This window comes from Apteryx mantelli, chromosome 5 (assembly GCF_036417845.1).
Source record: "Apteryx mantelli isolate bAptMan1 chromosome 5, bAptMan1.hap1, whole genome shotgun sequence".
Classification (NCBI taxonomy): domain Eukaryota; kingdom Metazoa; phylum Chordata; class Aves; order Apterygiformes; family Apterygidae; genus Apteryx; species Apteryx mantelli.
The window spans coordinates 83,187,067-83,210,366 of NC_089982.1; the positions used below are offsets into that span (position 1 = coordinate 83,187,067).

At 42.4% G+C, this 23,300-nt stretch overlaps 2 protein-coding genes across 3 annotated transcripts in view; one reads left to right on the forward strand and one right to left on the reverse strand.

Annotated features, from left to right (window-relative positions):
• The window catches only part of CTNNA2 (catenin alpha 2), a 418,052-nt gene that overhangs the window by 139,170 nt on the left and 255,582 nt on the right, over positions 1-23,300 (reverse strand). The window lies entirely within an intron of this gene.
• Positions 16,610-18,187, forward strand: LRRTM1 (leucine rich repeat transmembrane neuronal 1). The gene has a single exon (XM_013944028.2). It carries the CDS (start codon positions 16,610-16,612, stop codon positions 18,185-18,187), a length of 1,578 nt encoding a protein of 525 aa, XP_013799482.2.

The following is a 23,300-nucleotide window of genomic DNA, read 5'->3' on the forward strand; positions in this document are numbered from 1 at the left end:
ACAGGGACATGATACATGAACGCAGTATGTCTTCTCACCGAGACTTTATCACTATAAATGAGGAGACAGGCGTCTGTTTCCACAGCAGAACACTGAAAACATTTTTAAGAGTGTTATTTCATATTAAAATAAAAGTTAAGGAAATGCATAATTTAGCACAAAGCACTCGTGGCACTGGCATCATCGAGCTCTACGGGAAGGGCTGTCACACAACTGAAATGGCAAAGGCTTGGGCCCCGTTTGCGTAAGCATCCACGAGATCAGAGTTCCTCCAAAACGGGAAGAAAAACCTCTCTTATTATAAGTCCTTGTAGTTTTTTTTCATTTAAATTATAGAATTAATTTCTACTCTCTGTACTTTCTGGGCAGGCAGAGGAATGAAGCATAGCTTACATTGCTTATGAAGGTTACCTAAACACTCTTTCTTTCTCATTACAGGACTTCTAAATTCCCAGCTCAGTCCTAGAGTGACAAGGAGATGATCTGTTTTGTTCTTCCTTTGTAAAGTCCATGCGTAACTATACAAAGTCAAACAACTACAACTCACGCAAAAAACTGGGAGGAGAAAAGGTAATCTTGGCGTAGGTGAGTTTTTTTTTTTTCCTTCCACCATCACTGTCAGATGTGGACGCTTCCTTCTGTTCCTCGGTTTCATTAATATAATACAATTATCCATGCCATATAACGAGCTCACTACGTAAAAGCAATTCTTTGACTCACTTAGAAATGACACAGAAAGGTCTGTTCTGGGTCCATCAATGTTTCATACTGTCATTAATGACCTAGGTGATAGAATACTGACTACGCTTATTAAATTTGTAGGTGACACCAAGCTGAGAAGCACTGAAAGCGCTCTGGAGGGCAGAATAAAAATTCAGAACGATCCTGACAAATTGCAGCTATGTCCTCAAAAAGGGGGGGGAAAAAAGAGGCTGTTCAACAGGGTCATGTTCAAGATGTGCGCTCAGTCAGGAATAACCAGCTATAAAATACCGAACAGGTAGTAACTAAGTGGCAAATCTGTAGGAAAGGTTCTCGGGGCTTTTGTGAGTCACAAGCTGAATGTGAGTCATCGATGTCACCCAGCTGCAGAAAAGGCAAGGCCATTTGCCCATGTAAAAACCCAACCGTGGCTGGGGAGACGCAGGAGGTAATCCATCCACTTTTCTCAGAGCTAGCAAGGTCTCAGCTTGAATATGATGCTCTGTTTTGGCACCGCGTCTCAAGAAAACGTGGAGCATTTAGAAGGGATCCAAAGATCAACGAGAGTTCCCGAAGGTCAGGAAAACAAGGCCAATGCTAAAAGCTTGGACACACTGGGCTTGTTAAACTCTTGGCTGGTAAGAAGAGTGAAGCGCTGGAACAGATTTCCTTGGGAAATCTTCAAACTCTGGAGGTCTACAGAAGGAGCTGGTATGTCGAGAATGGCAAAACTGATACCGCCCTCGAGTGGAAAGGTGGACTAAGTGACTTCTTAAATCCATTGCAATTGTACCAACCAGGAAGGTTAATTCTGCAATGACTTGCCCAGCTGTAACCACCTGAAAGAATTACAGGGAACATTAAACAGACAGAACAGAGCTTGGGTTTTCTACTCTTATTCACACGGTCTTACATTTCTTTAAAAGGTTGGATTAGATGGAAATATCCAAAGAAAAGATAGATTTATCTTCTCGGAGGGAGCAAGCGAGCCTGCTCAGGTGACGCAAGGTTTGTCCACAGATGAGCAGGGAGCCTGAAACCTATGCCAGGAGCCTGCAAAACCATGGTGAAGCACATGGAGTCAGGCTTGCGGAGGGGGATGAAAGCCCTTCGCAGGAGAAGGGCCTGCCGAATTAGTGCCAAGGAGGACTGGCGAGTTGGCTTTTTCAAGTTAAAAGCCTTTTGGGGGTCTTGTTTGGGGAACTCGTTATAGAAGAGGCAGATCTGTTTCAAAGTTCCAGCTAGTCACAAATAAGAATAAGGCCACTCTTAAACCATGGCCCAGGACTCAAAGATCTCTATAGGCAGAGAATTATTTACGAGGAGGCTCCAATATACTGTCAGGGGCTGAGACTCAGTTTTTCAAAGGTACTTTAGACATCTACAACCTGTGATTGTGGTGGGAATCCATGTCGATTCCTAAGTATCTTCAGAAGATCAGAACATGCATTCTTAAATTTGGGTTATTTGCCATATTCTAAGAAAGAAGACTAAAGTCTAATTCATTTTAGATTTAAAGTAAAAAAAAAAAAAAAGATTTCAAAAGATGACTAGGGAATTTAACCACAGAACTCCCAAGAGTTCCCAAGAAACTGGTTGGTGAAATTCATTTAACCAACTTTGAAAATCTTTTCTCTATAGCCTACTCCATTCTCCTCGTAGCTGAGCACCTAAAATAAACTCCACTATTGTATTAGACTGGTATTGCTTAACGCAGAAACTGAATGGAAAAAATTCATGAAAAAGCTGATTTCTCATATCTTGATCAAGTGACAGGTAAAATAATAAAATCTGCATTTTATTTCTAGGGATTCAATACAGCATAAAAGAAATGGATCATATTTACTGTGTTAAACTACATATCTTCTATTTCTTGATATTTTGATTAAGCTGACTGGATTACAAATTTCATATGAACATGATTTTCTTCTCCTACAATGCGAAATGTTGTTTCAGCCTTAGAAATTCTCAGGAAAAAACTTATCTATACACAAAAAATGTACTCAATTAGGCTTGCCATGATGCTATTAAAACAGTATTGCTAAAATTACAATACAGAATAAACACATTGCAAGAAAGCAAATACAATTTTGCTGCCTACAGTAGCTACCGAACTGGTGAAGTCTTTGTTTAGTAGCAAAGCATCTGGAAAAACTACTCTAGAATGAAAAGGAAGAAGTGTGGTCCTTGGTAGATAGCAGAGGGGGAAGAATTTTTTACATTCCTCTAGCCGATAGGCGAGAAATAAACCATGGAAATGGTTGCAAGGAAGATTTCACTGCACATATAAAAACAATTATTTATATTTAATATGAGGCTACAGATACGGCAGTTAAAGCGCAATGTCCCTCGTAACATTCGCAGTTTGATTCAGACTTTAATGGCTCCTTTTAGGCAATGCTGCATTTGAAACCTCTGAACACAGCGCTCGGGGAAAACCCAGCCAGCGAGCACAAATAGGATGGGAACGGGAGTGTGCTGGTGGGCTGGCTGAGGACCGCTCCGAAAGACTTCGTCCTTGACAAGCCCAAAGAAAAGCCAAACGCCTGGCTGCCTATTACCCCTTATCAATGTCTTTTTGATATCCAACATCTCTGCGTTTCAACAGATACTTCGTGCTGCAGAAACACGGAAAGAGAACAAATGCCGACGGACTATTACATTTTGTAAGCTCCACGCGATCATTTTTAAAACGGCATTAGTAATAGGAGAGCTAGCAATTCGCTCCGGGATCATAAATCTGAGCTCTCGACTAAGTTGATACTTTATCTTACCATTAAAACGAGCAGATTTTCCAAACTTGGAAAAAAAAAAGCTATCATAAAAACCATGCTCGGACCGCGACAACGAGCCGTAGGATTTGAATGGCTACTAGCAGTAGGAGTACTGTAGAAGAAAGTTAGCTTGACGCTCTGTTTGTGCTCAGTATTTTAATCGGGAATAACTATCAAGCATCTCCCTGCAGCAGGAAATCTTAAGGAAACGTTTCTAAAATGCATCCTTCACCGGTGCTCCTGGCAATTTAATGGCTTCTTAGTGCAGGAAAAATGTACAGTCGCATAGTTTGGGGCGGGGGGAGAGATCTTCAAATGTGTGCTCTGCTTTCACTAATAGGCGCGCACGGTCTTTTCAAGGCCGCAGTAGAAATTTTGATGAAGTGCCTCGTGGCGGATTTGAAATACTGGCCCGGGGGCCCTGATGAGACATAATTCATGCCAGCAGCTAGAACAAATCTAGCTTCCACATCCATTCCTCTAAAGTCATTATTGACCCAAGGGAAAATGCTAGCCTTAAGCAAGTTTTAATAAAGACTCTGGTGGAGTAGTTCCCATAGCGCTAAATGCGATAATGAGAAACCAGACACTTAGCTGCGATAGACCCGGGACCTGGATCTAGCCCGCAAGTCGGTTTTCTGAGGTTCTTGGGAATCTTTCCAGAGATGAAACAGACGTCCAAAAGAGATTTAATTACCTTGCTCGCTAATTTGTTACATAAAAATCAGTCAGGCTTAAATGGACCAATATTCTGCTTGTCCTATATGAGCATAATTTATTTTAAGGCTGGTTCTGCGAAATAAAAATATCCGCACAGTAATCACGTCTGGGTTGAAAAGCAAGGGTTTCACTAAACCGAGAAAAGCGTGAGCATCTAAATCTGGCCTTAAATATTGCTATGCTGTATAACTTTTTGCCATCTATTTTAAACAATTAATGTTTATGTCTGTTGGTCCCTGACCCATAGGATCTAGTATCATGTGGCATCACTGATGCTACAGATCGTGACAGCTTGAAAGTTTGTTTTGCAGCTACTGAAAACTCTCGATGAATAAAATAGGTAAACCAAAAACCCCCCGATAAGGAGCACGTATTTGTTTGAACTTGGACCTGCGTTTCATTTCATAAAAACTGATTTATTAACTATGCCTCCCTCGGCGCCTTTTTAACCACCAACTGCAAAATAAGACCTTGCTCGACGGCAGACGTGATTTGGTGAAAATTAGACCACAGTCTTGACACCGAAGGATGGAGCAAGGGCCCTTTGGTTGACCGTTGGGATCGTCAGCTGCACCCACGGCAGAGCGATCACCGTTGCCCGTGCCCGGTTAGGTCTGGCTTTCGCGCACAGACTGACGCTTTGCTTTAGTTCTTCCACTTGAACAGGCGAGTATTTAAAAGTTGTGAAAGTCAGTAGGGGAAAATGAAGAAACATACTCCACTTTGTTCATGCTTTGTTAATACAATGGAGGGGACAGAATAAAAGCACAGAGAATATAGGCTGAACATAGCAGCGTTTTGAGCAAGAGGGGGAATCCGAGAAAATTCTCGCTTCTAAGACGCTGATGTAAACCAACCTGCTCTTCCCATCACCCAGGAGAATCCATATCCAGGTAGATCATATATATATATATAAATATAAATATATATATATATTTATATATAAAAGGACAGCCTTTTGATAACTTGCAACTTTTTAAAAGTTTAATCAAGTATTTCCTGTGCATAGAGACAATAAAAAACATTAAGGAAGGGAAGGTTTGTACTATACGCTTTAGAGTCAAACCATCAAACATAAAGCCAGTACGTTGCATTTGCAGTCAACCAATTCACTTATTTCACATAAAAAAGTTGCCGGTGCTAATCCTTTTTATGAAATCTCCTAAAATATTTTTTTAAGTTATGGGGGAATCATTGGGTGCTTTATGATCCAGGAGGAGCGGAGCTTGTGGGCCTCTTTTTTATTTTCCTTTGGTACCTTCTGATTTCAAATCAGATGCTACGTGATGTTTCCAATAAAAGTGGAATTGAATCACGTTTCTGTAAAACTCGTAGCCATTTATACAGATGAGATGCAGTGGGTGGGGGGGGTGGGAACAAAATATTTCTAGTTTGAATGGAGACGAAATGTCAAGAAGACTGGAGTTGCCATCTACTGGAGTGTGCAAAGAATGACAACTGACGTAAAAAAAACAATCTGGAACTGAAAGCATTAGTCAAAATAACAGTTTAGATGCATCGCATATTGCTATATGACTGAAAAAATTAAAACCGAATTCTTCATGGACAAGGAATTACTCGCCAGTCTGAGCTTTTGAACGAGTTAAAAGATGCTTGAGGAGGCTATATTAAAACAATCTCGTTTGCCTTTTATCCACGTTCAGCAAAAGACTGTGTTTATCACTTCTCTTCACAGCGCAGATAATTCTACTTTCAAGCTCTGAAAGCATAAACCAAGGTCAGAATCTGCAAAGAAGAGAGTGGTGCCTTCTTCAAATACAAGCACCTAGTCACCGTTGCATTTTTAAAGCACTAATTTTTAAACACGCAAGAACATTACGGAATATCCTCGGCTGATGAAACCCTGACAGATAGAACAACACTCTTCTTGGAGTTGCGTCTCATCGGAGGCAGTTACCCAGTACTCACTGTGCACTTCCAGTGAGATGCAGCAAGTTCAGAGGCAAGCAAAAAAGTATTCATTCTTATGCTTGCGCAAGGGCTGAAGTAGAAATGTTATTTCTTACGTACAGACCTTGCAAAAGATATTAGCCCAAATAGTTACATAAGGAAATCAATAAAATAAAATTTCCAACCAAACAGAGAGGCAAACGCAGACCTTTCCAGGACAGTTTAGAGGAGAAAACAACAACTACAATATTTAAATCCTTAAATACCCACAAAGCTGGCATCAAAGGTTTTGATCTGGACATTTAAAACAGACATAAGTGCTGTGATTGAAATCACACAAAACTAGGAGACATGATTTCAATTACAGCTGCCTTGAAATTCAGTGCATTTGTAGACACACACGCACCTCACAACGCTAACACCCAGCTAAAAACCAGCCATGTACACTGGGATTTTTTGAAACAAGTTTAACATTTTTTAATATTTAGTGAACGTGTTTGTTAGTCTCTTATTAAATCTTTTACATGAAGTGACTGGACAGAAGTCACTGACATGTGAACTGTGTTATTGTGATTAATGGAGTTCATACATAAAGGGTTATTTCTCTGCAAAATGTCAGATTGAATAATTACTGGAATTAATCCCAAAGGGCTTTAGAAAATTTTCTGACCAGTTTCAAGTCACATTTTTATCACATTTTTCTTTTGACTAGAGGGCGATCTTTAATTGCAGTTTAAAGTAAAACAAGTACTGTAAGCAATTCATCAAACATTATGAAAAATGATGTATTTCTCTCACAGTTCTTGAAAGCAGCTAAGTCACTTTTCACCTTCATCTTTAGGCAAAATAGAAAAATCAAATCAATAAATAAACTGGCTTTGTTCTGCCTCAGAAACAAAAAGAAAAGCTTACTGTTCATATTTTTCATGCATCGGGTTACGTCTAGAATATTGTAAAACTGCTACATTGGAATATTACTTGCAATATTGTTAAGATAAGTAAGGAATACAGGATGCCATTATTTGATCTCCTGAATTTGTTAAATCTAATCAGTATTTAATGGATACAACGGTGCCAGAAAATCCGGAAAGTCAGGGAATACATCTCAAAAGACTCAGGGCTCAGCTTGTTTCAGAGAAGTATCCCAGGGCCAGGATTACTTAGCAATGCTAGAGAAGCCTCCAACAGGCTTCACGGTCCTGCAAACTGTGGACCATGGAAAAGCAGCATCCATCCAAGATCTTTTTTGTGATAGACCTTTTATAATTGCTGTCGATACTATTTTCTTTGGGCTAAAGGTAAAGGAGCAAATGCCTTCCAACAGCATTTCGTCCCTCTGGCAGTAGACAGGCTTCTTCCCACTACATCTGCAATGTCTTCTGGGGCTTATTGCCTTCAACACACAGTATGGCCAGGAAAATAGGTAGACGGGACTTCTGCTGACCTAACCTCAGTGCACAGTCCAAGGTCATCTAACAAAACAGGCTACAGAAAGACAATGTGGCTAAACTTCTATTGCATGGATTACATTTCTAGAACTACCACATTCACTGATTCTTGTCCAACAATTATTGCCTCCAACACCTGTGTTGTGTTGATTATTGCTGTCTTCCCTAGGCCATTACAATAGGACTAGGACTGTCTTCACTAGGACATGTTATGCTAGGCACTATACAGGGGCATGGGAAGACACAATCTTTGAAATTAAAAGCTTGAAGCAGAAAAAAAAAGCACTACATGTAGGAAGAGTAAGGGAATGGCATACAACTAGAAGAAGCAGAGTAAGGATAAGGACACACAGTACTACTTTCAGGACCTCTTTTTTAAAGCTACCTACCTTTAAATGCTTTTCTGCTTAGCAACTGCTAGTTCCACTTTTTTTTGAGCATAAAAACTGTGCCCATCTGCCCCACTCACTGCCCTTTGATCTCAGCTGGCATATTCTGCAAGCAGGAACATAGCCAGTTTAATCACTTTTTGTCCCCTCCTTTTCGATTCCCCAAACAGGCCTCAGGTGAGCAGGGTGCATGGTGAGGCTGGTTAGGTCTGGGCTGCTGAAGGATGCTGCCAGGAAAGAGTTGGGAGCAGTTTCTCTGCGCATGGCCTGCTGGGCTGGCAGGAGAAGTGGAATTGCTGAGTTCAGCGTGTGGTGGGACACGCTCCAAAGAGGTCCATAATTCAAGAGTTTCCCACCAATTATTGCCCACTTCTTTATGATTACTGTTTGGAACGTTACCGATAGAATCATCAAAAATGGTTATTTTTCCACAGCCTCTGCTCAGACATACATGTAGTATACCCTATCTGTTTAAATTCATAAACACCTTTTCATAGACAAAAATCTTTGAATAATGGGGAGAGAACTACAATATATCTTGAGCCACAGGCATTTCACAGATACTGACCTTTGATTTTGATTTAGAGGCTCTAACTAATAAAGCTTGGCTCCACACCAAATCTGAAGAAGAAAATCAAGCACTCTCTTGTCAAATTATAATTAAGTTGAGCTACAAAAAAAGAGTAGAAGTAAGTCAAGTGTTCTTTAAAATGGTCTCTAGAATTCAAAACATATACTAAAATGTCCTATATCTTGAAAAACAGGCTGATCTTTTTTTCCCTTTCAGTCAATTATGCATCCTTCCACTAATTTAAAATATAAATTGAGTCTTAAGAAACAATAAGCTCTTCATTTTACATGAATTTTAAAGACTCAAAATTACAGCAGTAGGAGAAGAAATACGATACTGGTTAAACATATGTTAAGTAAACCCTAGAGTTTTATTACTATTTGCCCCCAAATCTGCTGTTTCATCTTGTATAACATATATAATGTGTGATTTTTATATATATACACATACATACAATTATATATAAAAATATGTATATGTATATAATATAAATTTTATATATATAATTGTATGTATGTATGTATGTTGCAAATGTGTCTCTGTGTGTGTGCATGTTTATACATTTTATAACTTTGCAGGTAGGTTCAGGCTCTTCACACAAGTTTATAGAATTAACTATACCTTACCATCCATTTACTGAAAGTAATGTGGTATTTTTCTTGTATTTGTATTTTTTTTTCTTGTAAGTCTTCAGCATAGACACATAAATATGCTGAAAACAAAACCAAGCAAGAGTCAGGAAATCACAGTTCAGAGACTGCCATTGGTTCTAACAAAATTAAATTAGCTGATGAGCACCCAAAGCTAAGACTGCACATACACCACGCACAGACAACCTCTACCATATGAAACTGTTCAGTATTTTTAAGTCATTTAAGAAGAGGTCAGGTTGTTCTCTTTTTTTAGAAGGCATGACTATCTTTTGTTATGCCTTTACATATGCCCTTCTGAGACTCCTGACCCGTCATTGCTGCTCTTAGACATTACATCAGTTGCAAATAAAACATAATTAAGCCATAAATATTTTAGGTAATCAACAAATTGTCTTCTTTAAGTTTGAAAAAGAACATCACAGTGTCTCCTATCTGAAATGTGAGTCTTCAACCTGATTTCTGCATTATTACTTCTGTGTATGAGCTAAGCCAGATTCCCTCTAATCTCCCAATGAGACGCAACACACAAACAAGAAACTCGACCGTGATTTCAACAAATTTCATCCTGAGCTTCTCCTTCAGATTATAGCTATCATCAGAACAAAAGGATGGAAACATAAAAATGCTGGTTCTCAGACTGCCAAAATATACCAAGAAGCAGACATAGCTGTGAATAATATAGTCTGCCAAAGATCTCATTGCCTGCTTGCTATAGGTGCTGTGCTATAGTTCAACATCCATTTCCATGACTACATGATCTGGCTCATATTGTTCGGGGCTTTGGTAATTCTAGGAGTCAGATCTAAAAACATTCCAAATTATATAACTTCCAAGGAAAGTTACCAAAAGCACAGTTTCCCTGTAACACCTTAGTTAGTCAATTTGAATTCCTCTGTGATGGAAGAAAACTCAATAAAGTCTTTATTGCATTTCAAAATACTGATTCTTTATGAAAATACATAAATCTATTTTCACATAGCACCAACTGTGGCACCAACCCACTTTTCTTGTAATAATGTACCCATGGAGGTCAGAGTAGTTTCGTTATCTTCTGCATTTTTTCATTGTCCACTAAAATACGTTTGGAAAGAAGCCAAAGAAATAGATTAAGAAGAAATGGTTGTCCAAGACTGAGAAGAACAGATTTTCTTCTCTGGGAAAAATTTCCAAGAACAGTTCATCCATTTGTGAAAAGACTTTTCAGGAGACTGCCAGGAACAGCTTTTAACTTGTTCATCGTAGCTTTCAATAATTAATTTCATAAATTCCTCTCAATTCTCTCAGTTCCTGCACCTTAAAAGTCAGAAGAGTGTTTACTGCCGTGTCATCAGTAAAAAAGGCAAACTGCTTTACATCAAGAAGGATATCCCAATGCAGTGATAACAACTTCTCCGCAGAAGGAGCTTGTTGGCATGGTTATACCCGTGCACTAGGTCCATCCCTAGCCGAGATGCTGCCACCGTTGGTACCTTGCCAACTTTCTGAGTGACACAAGCTGCACCAGAGGAAGGACATGCTCTGCCAATGTAAGTCATGTAGACATGACAGGTTTAGGGCCATCACTGGTTTGGCTAGGGGGAAGATTTTTCACGCTTCTAACCAGCCCTGCTATTCCGTCACTCTGTAGTGTATTTGTGGCTGAACCATCCTCTAGCCTTTCTCAGGCTTCACTAATCTGAGTAAAGGTGCCAGGATAAAACAACCAACCGAGCAACCAAAACAAGAAGCAATGGTTTCTCTCTACAAATAGCCACCCTGGATTAGCTACGTCTGTGTGAAATAATGGGACCTCTTCAGTGAAAAGCAGTCTTAAAACTCAAATAAAAGACCGCTTAGCATAGAGTTTATTGAAAAATAGTCTTTACAGATGAGCTATCAACAGTAAAAGGGGGCAAAGCAGATGGATTCCAGTGTATGGATAAGCTGTGGCCCTCTTTGCTCATAAGCTAATTGGAAATCAATTACTTGTCATTCACCGACACCTCCAGAAATGCTTGGGAAAGTCTTGCAACCGACCTTTACGGAGTGTCTAGCTTAGCATTTTTGAAGGTGGAACTAACTGTTTTCCAGTTAAATATAACCAACTAAAACCTTCACAAATGCTAATGATTGCTCCCTACAAATGCTTCCTCCAAGACTTCCCAAGACATTTGTAGAGATATTAATTAGGAAAAGTCAATTGAACAACAAGGTGAAAATTTCCACTTTGCCCATAAACTAGGAGTTTCAACAAACCAGTAACCTGATCGTAACACAACGGCCTTTGCTTAACCAGGATGCTACATGATCTTCAACAACTTGTTGATTAATCACAACAGAATAGTTTTATGTTTAGTAACACAACTCATTTTTCCAATATACTTGGACATTCACAACCTATAATACCACCTAGAGCTTCTACAGCCCATCCAGAAATCCATAGGCAATTTCACAGATATTTAGGAGAGTCAGTAACTCTTTAGCTTATTCGAGTATTATGCCAGTCATTAGTGGATAAGAGAGACGCTTCATCTTACCACTGACATATTTTCCTAAAAAGTGACATTTCTGTACTGCATTGACAACTCTGCACACAGGTCACCTCCATGAGTGACTATATAGAGCTATACATGACTACCTGCTCTTGAGTACGGATGATGATGGCAATGGAGTGGCTGGACAGAAAGATGAAGGTGTTTATCACACTGGTAAAACAATAAGGCCATTTACATAAGAATATCTATTGTTTAGAGGTGGTAACGCATCCACTGTGTCTATTCTACACTGATAATAAGGCAAGAAATTAATGGGAATTATCACCATTACTTTGACATCTTGAGTGGCCAGGACTATTTTGGTCAAAAGCTTGTATTGTATAAAAGCAGTGTATTTCTACAGTCATTTCAAGAGCCATATTATACATCTGATGGACTTATCAGATAAAATTCTAAATTCTCTTTAGAGGATACAGGTGGCCAAATGCTAGCAGTGTCCAGGATGTAAATATAAGAGAAATAACAGATTTAATTTGCTTTACTTGGAGTCACGTCTTTTTCTTCCCTTTTCTGTTTTTAAATGTTTCCTTTATAAGAAATGCCATGGTTCAGTGCACTTGAAAATTAAAGACTACCGTGTAAGATCAAGGTTTGAGTCTGTCCATTCATGAAAGGAAATTAAAATCACCGCTAAAATTCCCGCTTCTGATTATACTGATAGAAACCACTCAGAAAATACCAGAAGGAAGAAATATATTCTCAGTATTTCATGAACACTAATAATAAACAAGATTATTTATATGCTCTTTTGTTTTTCTGTATTTTGTTGGTCAACATATTAAAACATTTGTATATGCATATGTAGACATTAGGGGCCAGAATCTGATTTTATTCATTCTGGTCCAACACCCCTGTACTGGATTGCAAACTTAGACCTATTAAATATCTAGGCACAAACAGTAATGCCAAGAAATATAAGGAATTAATAAGTATGAAATAATTCTGAGACTAGTTAAGTGATGTAAGTGACATTAATCTGAAGAAAACATTAAAATCTGTAGACTAAATACATTGAAAAACATTTTTCAACCTGTACGCTTTTGAGAATCACTGCAGGGTTACGCCTATGAATCACACTTGTGATGAGGCCAATAAATAGCTTCGCAGTCAAACTTTCTAGAACTTTACTTATGTTCTTCTTCTGTAACCTACTTTACATCAGTTTAATCAATCTCCCTTAAATACATATAAACTTAGGCTGTGTGCCTTAAAATGTTTCATAATAGCACACTTAATGAAGCTAATTTAAATCTGCTAATTTATAGAGATTTGCCAGAGGCTTTGGAACTTCAGAAAATGTGTAAACTTAACAGTTTGGCTGTGATAACAGCTTAGATCGTGGATGTTAAGCCCTTTGCATTACAATCATGTTCAAAGTGGATTCCTAGTTTTATTGCAATAAAAAGTACATTTAAAAGAGCTTAGAAAATATACTGAGAAACCCAAATTTACAGAAGATATTACAGGGCTAAGACATATATCCATCCAGCTTTGCCTTTGCAGACCCGGGTTCCTCAGTTCTTGGATGTGGTCAATGCCCTGCCTTAACACCACAGCCCCATACATACACTGAGGTCTCTCATTTACTTCGATTCTCTTTCGCAAACACATTTTGGACAAATTGGAGCAGAGTCTGTCATGTGGTAGACGCCTGACAGAGCAGCAAGCCCGTGTGCTTAGGGACATTAATTCTGGGTCCCTAATTCTAGCTGTCAGTCTTTCAGTTTGATGCAATATAGGTTTTCTACTGTCTGCTCTAATTTTTACCTCTTGCAACCAAATGATAATAGATTATATGCCAGTGTGGGAATGGGCAGACGGGTTAGGATCCAAGCTGTATCCCAGGTGAGAGCGAGAAGCATTAGTGAAAAAAGTATTCAGCTCTTCACAGTGGCATATATCAAGGTGTTTCACTTCTGCTAGAGGAATTCTTTGCTCTAAATATAGCATTTAGATGGTATTGAAGTGATCATCACCTGGTTTGCAGAAAATGTCAACTTCCCTTGACGATACAGCTGAGATTTTTAGGGCTACCTTTGCAGATCTGCCCCCAAAATGTTTTGTGGCAGAAGGCATCTAGACTTACCCCATGAAGGCTGACAGGGTTGTAACCCTATGAGGGATGCAGCCTTATTGCTGTGAACCTTGGTTCAGTATCTGTAAAGTTCAAGACATTTTTTTTTTCCTGACGATTATATCAAAATATTTGGAACGCTAACCTGGAATGCATTCTTGGAAAAGGGTTTTGTAGTCTCTTCTCCTGCTTCTATCCTCTTTTTCCTGCTTCTTTGATTACCTTCTCCCCTGCTTTTGTGTACTGAGGAAGAGAATTAAGGTGTACTGCAACCAGTGGACACTTGCACAAACAGCCTGCTTTGAATAAGACAGCGTGATCTTGGGAGAGGAAGAACCTGTTCCGTTTTCCTTCCCAAACGATCAAACATGTAAGAGGTTTATATAGTATTAAAGCATCACATTTTCTCTCTGAGTCGTTACTCACGCTGAAATACAAGGGCTACGATAGCAGAGGCATGTAAATAAACTGAATTGGGAGCATAAAAGCACATTGATTCCCACGTCCTGGAACTGCAGTCAAAAGTGTTTTCTATTTGTAATTCATTTAAGGAGACTGTTTTGAACAAATACATTTGTAATGAAGCTCTTTCGCACATTTTTATGCATGAGAGCCTAAGTTTTCTGGGACTTTGGTAAAACAACTTTTACTGCATCGAATCACTGCATGCCTTGATCTATACCAACACAGACTCAAAGCAGCCAGTCACGCTCAAAAACAATGCACAGCTCTGCCATTCGGTACCAAACACTTCAAAAGCAAGGTTTTTTACGTTAATACCGCTGTTAAAAAAGAAAGCAAATGTAACATGTTTGCCCTGCCTCCAGCACTTCGCAACCAATGTTGGCTCAAAGAGAAAATTAGCACCATCTTCTGCAATACTTGTATTTCCATGTCAAACTTCGTCATAGAGAATTCGTGCAGAATCCCGAGGTGTCAGCTCTGATCACATTCAGCAGCACACAGGTTTTAGAGTCTTTTTCCTAATAGGAAAAGATGGCCAGCCTTTTCCTGACAGAAGTATTGTATATCTCTCAGTCAGTAAAAATTACAGAGCTAGCTCACTGTCGATGCATTTCCCATAGCTAATGAGGACTGAAAATTATTAGGCGAGGATTTTTTGGTACGTGGAACAAAGAACAGCACAATCTGCAAAACTTATTAACTAATTGGGTTCTAAGCCCCCTCTTTTCACGCCACCAACGCGGTCAGAGCAACCTATATGCTGAGCTTATTCCAAGAGCCCAGTATTCTTTATGCTGCAAGAAGAATAGTTCTGTGTGCCGTAGCGTGCACTGCAAAAAAAAAAAAAAAAAAGGCAAAAAAAAAAAAAGCCTTTAGGCAAAGCATGTGCTGAACACACACAAAATATGCAGGATGGAAAAAGACCAAATGTAATTAAAGCTTATAGGAAACCGGACATTCCTATTTGCAGAGCTCTGCCTGCATTTCTATGCGAAAGAACGCACAGAATTTCAAACGCTGCTCTAGATAGACAGTGTCAGAATAAAACCACATCCCCCCCCCCCCCGGAAAAAAAAAAGACTCCAAAAGGCAAATCTCATCATCAAAATTAGGAAAAAAAAAAAACAAAATTAAAAAAAAAAAACAATCCAAGGATACTGCTTTGCACATCCGTCCCCAGCACACGAAATCAAGTGCCTCCCTCTCTCCCGTCTAACGCCTTACGGATTCAGACTTTAAATAAAAGAAGGGGAGCCCTAATCGCGCGGCTCCCCACGCCGGGCCTGCCGGAGCAGCGGCGACGGCGGCAGCGGCTGCGGAGCGCTCGCCGTTCCCCTCGGAGGGCATATATATTACTTTGGCGGCTGGCGCCCGCGGCTGCTTTTGCGCCCACCCCTTTTCCGCCTGCCCCTGCCCGAGCCGCACAGTGCAGGCGTACAATCCTGAGCGGCTTACGACACTCAGTGAACACTAGGTGCCTCTGCATGCTCTAGCAACACACTGCTCAGCTGAAGGGAAGGGCTCCCTCGCTGCCTCTCTCTCCTCTCCCGGCTCTGAGCATCACCTAACGGGAAAAAGCGAACAAAGAATGGGAAATAAAGCTGCCCTTAGCCGGTCAGTGAATGAAGGGTAACCTCTCTCTCTGGAGTAAAAGGTGGTGCTGGCCAGTGGTCGCGGCAAACGATGGACCTTAAGCAGATGGCCAAAGCCGGCGGAGTCGTTGTTAGGCGAGAGTTTGGAGTCGTTTCCGCGGCACACTGGTAACCGCAGAGAAAAAAAAGGACAGAGGGAGAAGGAGAAGATCGAGCTCATGCACATAGTTCTGAAACTTGCAGGTCCTAGAAGTCAGCTCAGAAGCTAGCTGGACAACCCTCTAGCTCGCTGAGCAGAAGCAAAGTGAGACATTGTGAGCGTGCCAGCCTTGCACACCACTGAAAGGGACGGCATTTGTAGCACAGAGGGGTCTTTTTTAGCTCCGCATATAATTAGTCCAAACACAAAGGAAGCAACTGAATGGAGGTTGTCACTCTCTGGAAAAGGGTGGGTAAGACACTTTTTAATTAAATTCTTTCATGAAGAAAGATTTTTTTTTTTCCTTTGCTGCAGCATTTAACATGAACAAAATCACTATCGTTTTACCTTTGAATGTCTGTGAACTTTAACGCTGCGCAGCTCCTGCATGCTGTAAAGTGAAATATTTGGCTCTGTGTCTGTTGCGTTTGTTTGCCTTTTTTTTTTCTTTTTTTTTTTTTGCCTCCCCCCTTCCCCCCCCCCCCGGCCGCCCCCCCCCCCTTTTAAATAAAATATGATGTAGAATTCGAGACGATTCAATGGACATTCTCGAGCGCATTCGGAAATATTATTGCTAATGGATTTCCTTCTCATTGGTCTCTGCTTAAACTGGCTGCTGAGGAAGCCCCCGGGGTTGATTTTGTGTACGCTGGGTATCGTTTCTAAAATGCTGCCAGCCGTGAATAGTGGGTGTCCGCAGCTCTGCCGGTGCGAGGGCAGGCTTCTGTACTGTGAATCACTGAATCTCACAGAGATGCCTCGCAACCTGTCGGGCATGATGGGCTTGTCTCTGCGGTACAACAGCCTCTCAGAGCTGCGTGACGGACAGTTCGCGGGGTTAATGCAGCTCACGTGGCTCTATCTGGATCACAATCACATCTGCTCGGTGGAGGGGGACGCCTTTCAAAAGCTGCGGCGGGTTAAGGAGCTCACCCTGAGCTCCAACAAAATCACCCAGCTGCCCAACACCACCTTCCGCCCCATGCCCAACCTGCGCAGTGTGGATTTATCGTACAACAACCTGCAGGCTCTGGAGCCGGACCTCTTCCACGGGCTGCGGAAGCTCACCACCTTGCACATGCGGTCCAACGCCATCAAGTTTGTGCCCGTGAGAATTTTCCAGGACTGCCGCAGCCTCAAGTTTCTAGACATAGGATACAATCAACTAAAGAGCCTGGCTCGAAACTCTTTTGCGGGCTTGTTCAAGCTCACCGAGCTCCACCTGGAGCACAACGATCTGGTGAAGGTGAATTTAGCCCATTTCCCCAGGCTCCTCTCGCTGCACTCCCTCTGCCTGCGGAGGAATAAGGTCACCATCGTGGTGAACACGCTGGACTGGATATGGAAACTGGAAAAGTTGGACCTGTCGGGCAACGAGATCGAGTACATGGAGCCGCACGTTTTCGAGAGCGTGCCCCACCTCAAGTCGCTGCAGCTGGACTCCAACCGCCTCACCTACGTCGACCCGCGCATCCTGGCCTCCTGGAAAGCCCTCACCAGCATCAGCCTGGCCTCCAACGCCTGGGACTGCGGCCGCAACGTCTGCGCCCTGGCCTCGTGGCTGAGCGACTTCAAGGGCCGCTACGACGGCAACCTGCTCTGCGCCACCCCCGAGTACGCGCAGGGCGAGGACCTCTTGGACGCCGTCTACGCCTTCCACTTGTGCGACGAGGCGGCGGACCCCACGAGCGCCGGCAGCCCGGCGCCCGCCACCAACGGCAGCGAGCCGGCCGCGGGGCTCAGCTCGGCCACGGCGGGCTATGACGGGCGGGCCGCCGGCGGCGCCGCCGCCGCCGCCACCACCACGGGCGCCCTGCCCGTCACGCTGCCCGGCGAGCCCGCGGAGAACGCCGTGCAGATCCACAAGGTGGTCACGGGCACCATGGCGCTCATTTTCTCCTTCCTCATCGTGGTTTTGGTGCTCTACGTCTCCTGGAAGTGCTTCCCGGCCAGCCTGAGGCAGCTAAGACAGTGCTTCGTGACGCAGCGCCGAAAGCAGAAGCAAAAACAGACCATGCACCAAATGGCTGCCATGTCAGCCCAGGAGTATTACGTTGACTACAAACCCAACCACATCGAGGGCGCCCTGGTGATCATTAACGAGTACGGCTCGTGCTCCTGCCACCAGCAGCCGGCCAGGGAATGCGAGGTGTGATTTCCCCGGGGCGGGCGGGGGGGGGATTGCAGCCGCGTGCAACCAAATAACGGCGTGCAGCGCCGGGGGCCACCGGGCCGCGCCGGGCCGGGCCGGGCCGTGCCGGGCCGGGCCGCGCCGGGGACTCCAGCCTCGGCTGACATCGCGAGACGCTCGGCCTGAAAGACTTGATATTTTAGCTTTATTGTGTCTTAAAAACCTTCAGGACGGTCCCTCTTAAGGTTTCCTATGATACTACTCCCTTTGAAGACCTGTCAATATTCAGGAGTCTGAGAGTGTACAAAAAAAACAAAAAAAACAAACAAAAAAAAGGTACCGGTTATTGATCTTTTGTAAACGAAGAGAAACGTTTAAAATAATAATAAAAAAAAAAATAGCATTTACAGTTTTTACAGGCTGGTGTATGTTACCTGACTTGCTCCCCTGTGTACAAAATGCAACAGTTTTAACCTCTTTTCTCTTCACTCTGAGTGTTGAAACGCAAAGTCGAGGAGCAAAGAAGCCACGTAAAATAGCAGGATTTAAAGGAACCGGCTGGCTTCACTTTGTAATTATCACACAGTCACTCACATCGTGTTGCTGGAGATATAAAGCATGGCACTGGAATTGATATTTTTGTTAATGTGCTACCTGTAATTGGATGTCATGACAACAAGGAGCCAGTTCAGCTCCGAAAGGCTAAAGTTTTGACCGTGCCCCTAGGACAGCATTTCCGAGGAATTGTTAAAGACAGCTCCCTTGCAAGTTGCTCTGAGACCCGTAGGAACCGCATCGCCGCCCCTAGAAACTATTTTGTATCAAAACCGATCGTGCTGCAAAGTCTCAGTAAAGAAAAAAAAAAAAAGGAAACACTGCCGAAAAAGTGCTAGCCGTCCTTTCTTAAAAAAAAATTAAAAAAGGACAAAAGGAAGGGGAAAAAAACCACCCTGAATTGAAGGGCTCGTTGCTAGCCTTTCCCCCTCCCGTGCTTGCCCTGCGAGACGCCGCAGGCGGGGGAGCCGCGGCTGCCTGCCCTGCGGAGCCGAGGCGGAAAAAGCGCAGAGGCCACGCGGTTTTCGGGGGGCGAAACCTCGCCGCGAGCGCGTTATTAGAGCATACTTGTGGTTACTATAGCGAAGCGCTGCAGCGGAGCCGTTCTCGCGCCCGTCCCCTGCGGCGCTGGCGACCCGCTGGCGAAACCAGCTGCAGGGGAGGCAGGAGCACGAACCCGCGCTCCCAGGGGCGGCCGGGGGATTTATGCATCGGAGCGGCGGTTTCCTGACGCGGAGCCGCACAGCTGTTTTGTTCGCCTGCCCTTCGATAAAGGCTTCCTTTCCTCGCCTTTTGGGTTGTTTTTTTTTTCTTCTTTTCCCCCCATTCCAGCGTGCGAACAACCTGCTGATGGATCTTTTGAGCAACTCTGCGCACGCTGAAGGCAAACGAACTGCCGATTTGTAACGCGAGCGAGAGCAGCTCGGAGATTTCTTTATACAGCATCACATTCTAATAAAACGTTACCGGTAAAGAATTGGGTAATATCTCTGTACTTTGTACGTATTTCTCTAGCCTTAGGTTACCATCAGCAGAGGAAAAAATCAGAAATTTAACACGCAATTTAACTCAGTGTAGGTTTGTTAGTTTTTAAAGCATCAAAGTGCCACCTACTCGAAAAGACGTGTAAAACAGAGATTAGGCACAGATCAAGCCATTTTTTTCCCCCTGCATAGCAGTTTTTCAGCTATTCGTTTTAACCAGGAAGAGTGAATTTTATATTTTTTCCTAACTGGGACTATTTTTTAAGGAGTCAAAACTTGTTTTCCTCTTTTTGGTACATTTCATCCTGTTGGATATCAAGCATGAGATAGCCTCCTAACCAACATTTTTATTTAGTGAGACTGTAACGTTATCAGTGAAAGCAGTGAGCATATGGACTGGGCGAGGATTTTTTTCATAGGAAATTTAATAAAAGTAAACTGCTGTTTTATTAAAGCCACTTACGGTTCACCCACAGCTTTGAAACAAGCTATCACTGTTAAAGCTGGGCTTTTATATACGTCAGCAAATATACATTTCTGTCTCTATGCCTCAAACCCCCCAGGGGCCTGATCCATCCTAAAACTCCAACTGCCTGGAGAGGCTGAGTGTCCATATGGGAATTTAATGGTTTTGGTACAGCAGGAAAGGAGCCCCTTGCTCCTTTGGGTGCCTGATCCTATTTTAAGGGAAAAGACCTTATGCCATGCTAACTGAGGGCCAAGCCATATACGTTTTTTCCCACGAAAACCTCCTTTGAACCCAATCGGGATTTTAACTGTGAAAGATCAAAAAATGTGGCGAACCATGAACTACATCCACATGCAGCACTGCAATCAGAAAGCCTGATTACGTCTAGTTGCCAGGAAGCTTCCCAAACCAACCGAGATTGCCAAAATATTGTCTACGCATGGTGTAAAAAAAAAGAAAAAAAAATTAGCTTTACTTCTGTAGTGACTCCCTGTTGCTATAAGGAACCGTATTAGCGTGGTCACGTTTCTGTCCCTGCAAATCCGACGCGCGAGCGACGCAGACAAACAAAACATCCTGTGGCTGCACTTCTTCGCACGTTCAGCGTGTTTGTGGGTTGTATTTTAAACACACCAGTGCTTGCACACCTCGGGAATTATTCATGCTGTTTACCGGTGTTAGCAATCTCGAGCAACATTTGTGAGACTTGAGCAATTCCGCCTGGGCAATTTATTCTCCTCCGTGCTTCTTGCATCGACAGCTTAAGTAAACTGCACACCACACTTCTTTCCTTTAAAGGTGCAGTGCTTTCGTAAGCGAGGGGCTAATTTCGGCACTGCCTGTTACCCTTTCTCCCGGAGAGAGGTAAAGACCACCAGTGACTTGCCTCCCCTAGCAGGATGACGGATGGATCCTCCCTACAGAGGACAGCACTTACTAAACGTCAGAAAATGATGCCTTTCAAAAATCTCCATGCAGAACTCTTTTCTAAAAACACGGATAATATCTTCCAGAGACAACCTCCTAATGATCTCCAGAGGATACCTGTAAATATCTGCTGGTGGCAAGAGAGGGGTCCCTGGGTGTCACTGAAGCCCTTTGCTCTTAGGTGGCACGGAGGTCCTCTACAGGCTGCCCACTGCTGGCCTGAAAGTTTACATGGAAAATAAATGGATAATAAAGAAATAAAGGAGCAAGTATTTCGTTTCAGTCCAGCTACTACAGATCCAGTTATTTCATCCTGCTCCGGGCTGCTTGCATTGGTATATTTGAACATTACTATATTTGTAGTGTATGTATAGCAATTGCAGGAATAAATTTTCACCCTCTCTTCCTTTCAAATTTCATGTTCACCAACTGTCCAGAGATATGTCATTCTTTCTATTTTGATCCCCTTACCCTAGCTTACGATATGGATCCAAAAAAGAAAAAAAAAAAGGAGAGGAAAAAGAAAAAAAAAAGGTGCTTTGGGTTAGTTGTGACAGTTTCTTGTTCAGGAGATGCTTGGGGAATATCAAAAGAGTGAAAATATTTTAAATATTCCCCTCTTAACGTTCCACTTGAAAGAAGTAATCTCCCTTTCAGAATTACGTTAGTAGCATTATTTTTTTAGTGTTTTGTTCTATACAAGAAAGGGTGAAAGGCAAGCAAGGGAACTACCTTTTTTGAGGCTGGTTAACACTATCAGGGCTACGGATCTCTAGTCTGCAATCCCTTGCTACTAACATCAGTGCACACTCGCAGTGATGGAGGAACTGTAGCTGTGATGCTGGGAATGTATATAAGGGATGATTTATTTTCCTTTCTGTCTTTTCTCCGTTCTTTCTGTACTACATTAAAAAAAAAAAAAAAGTGATATGAAACCACAGATCAATGCTAATGTACCACATTCTGTTTCTGGCCTGAATGTATAAAATACAAAGAAATTCTGTGTTAAAGCAGCAAATTCCATCCTTTACCACTCTGCTTGAGTGCTGCAGGGGTCTAGATCAAGGGGACGATCTGTTATTCCACGTGTACGGCAATATCCAGACACTCTGTAACAGTCTAAAGATGCAACCCCATACCTCGTTCCTAACTCCTTTGCATATGCGTGTCAGGGAAAATCACTAATGATACCTAAGGAGATTTTTATATGATTTAATACATGCTATATACTTTTTTTATGGCTAGAGCATCAAGGGGCATTTGAAATGCATATATTTGATCATTTTCTTTGGCACTGATAAAAAGCCCATCATTTGCTTTTCTGATGGACTAAATTTGTTTCTTTTTACGTCTTATTCTGTATTAATAGCAAAAGGACATGCTGAATAACCCTCCCCCTTCCCCCAGCCTCCCCAATGGTTTTCAGAATGGCAAAGGAGAAGGAGTATTTAGTCAGGAAGCTCATCACTAGTGCTTTAAAAATAATACGAATAATAAAGGAAACGAAGCGAAGGAGACAAAAGATGAGAGAGGAGACTGGAGTATCGATGACTAAACCAGGTTGTTGCTGGTCTCCTTCGCCTTTCCTTTTTTAAAGATGGTTAAATCTAAAGGACTAGCAGAGATGAAAAACCCAAGGCTGATGTGGGTGGAGAAAGCAGCTTTAAAGACTGCGTAAGCGGAGATGAAGCAGCTTCTGGAAAGGAGGGCAGCAACCCAAAACAGGTTTATTGAACAAGAAAGACGAAAGGGAAGGACGAGGGCACTTGACGAAAGGAAAGACAAGAAAAGGTGAGGAGCTCAGGTGACCCCTATGCACCCAAAGTAAATGAGGTTTTTGTGTCTCCACCTCCCATGTTGAAAGTGTAGCAAGGACAACAACGGAGATTTAAGAAAGACCTCCTCCTCTCTGTGCCTTCTCAGAGACAGGCTTTTCGACCCCAATATCTCGTCTTTCCATCATGTAGACAGAGGGGTGATCCTGAGATCAGCAGTTTCCCACGCTCACTATACCCACCCTCATGCCCAGCTTTGGTATCCACCGCTATGATGACAAACATACACCAGGTATTTTTTTTTCTGTATCGAATTTACTCTTACGCACCAAGGTTAGACTTTTCCCTGACCTGCTCAGCCCAGTCTAATAGGAACAAATTGAGCGTTTATATGGGTTCCTTTCCGAGCATGAAGTTGATTGGGAATT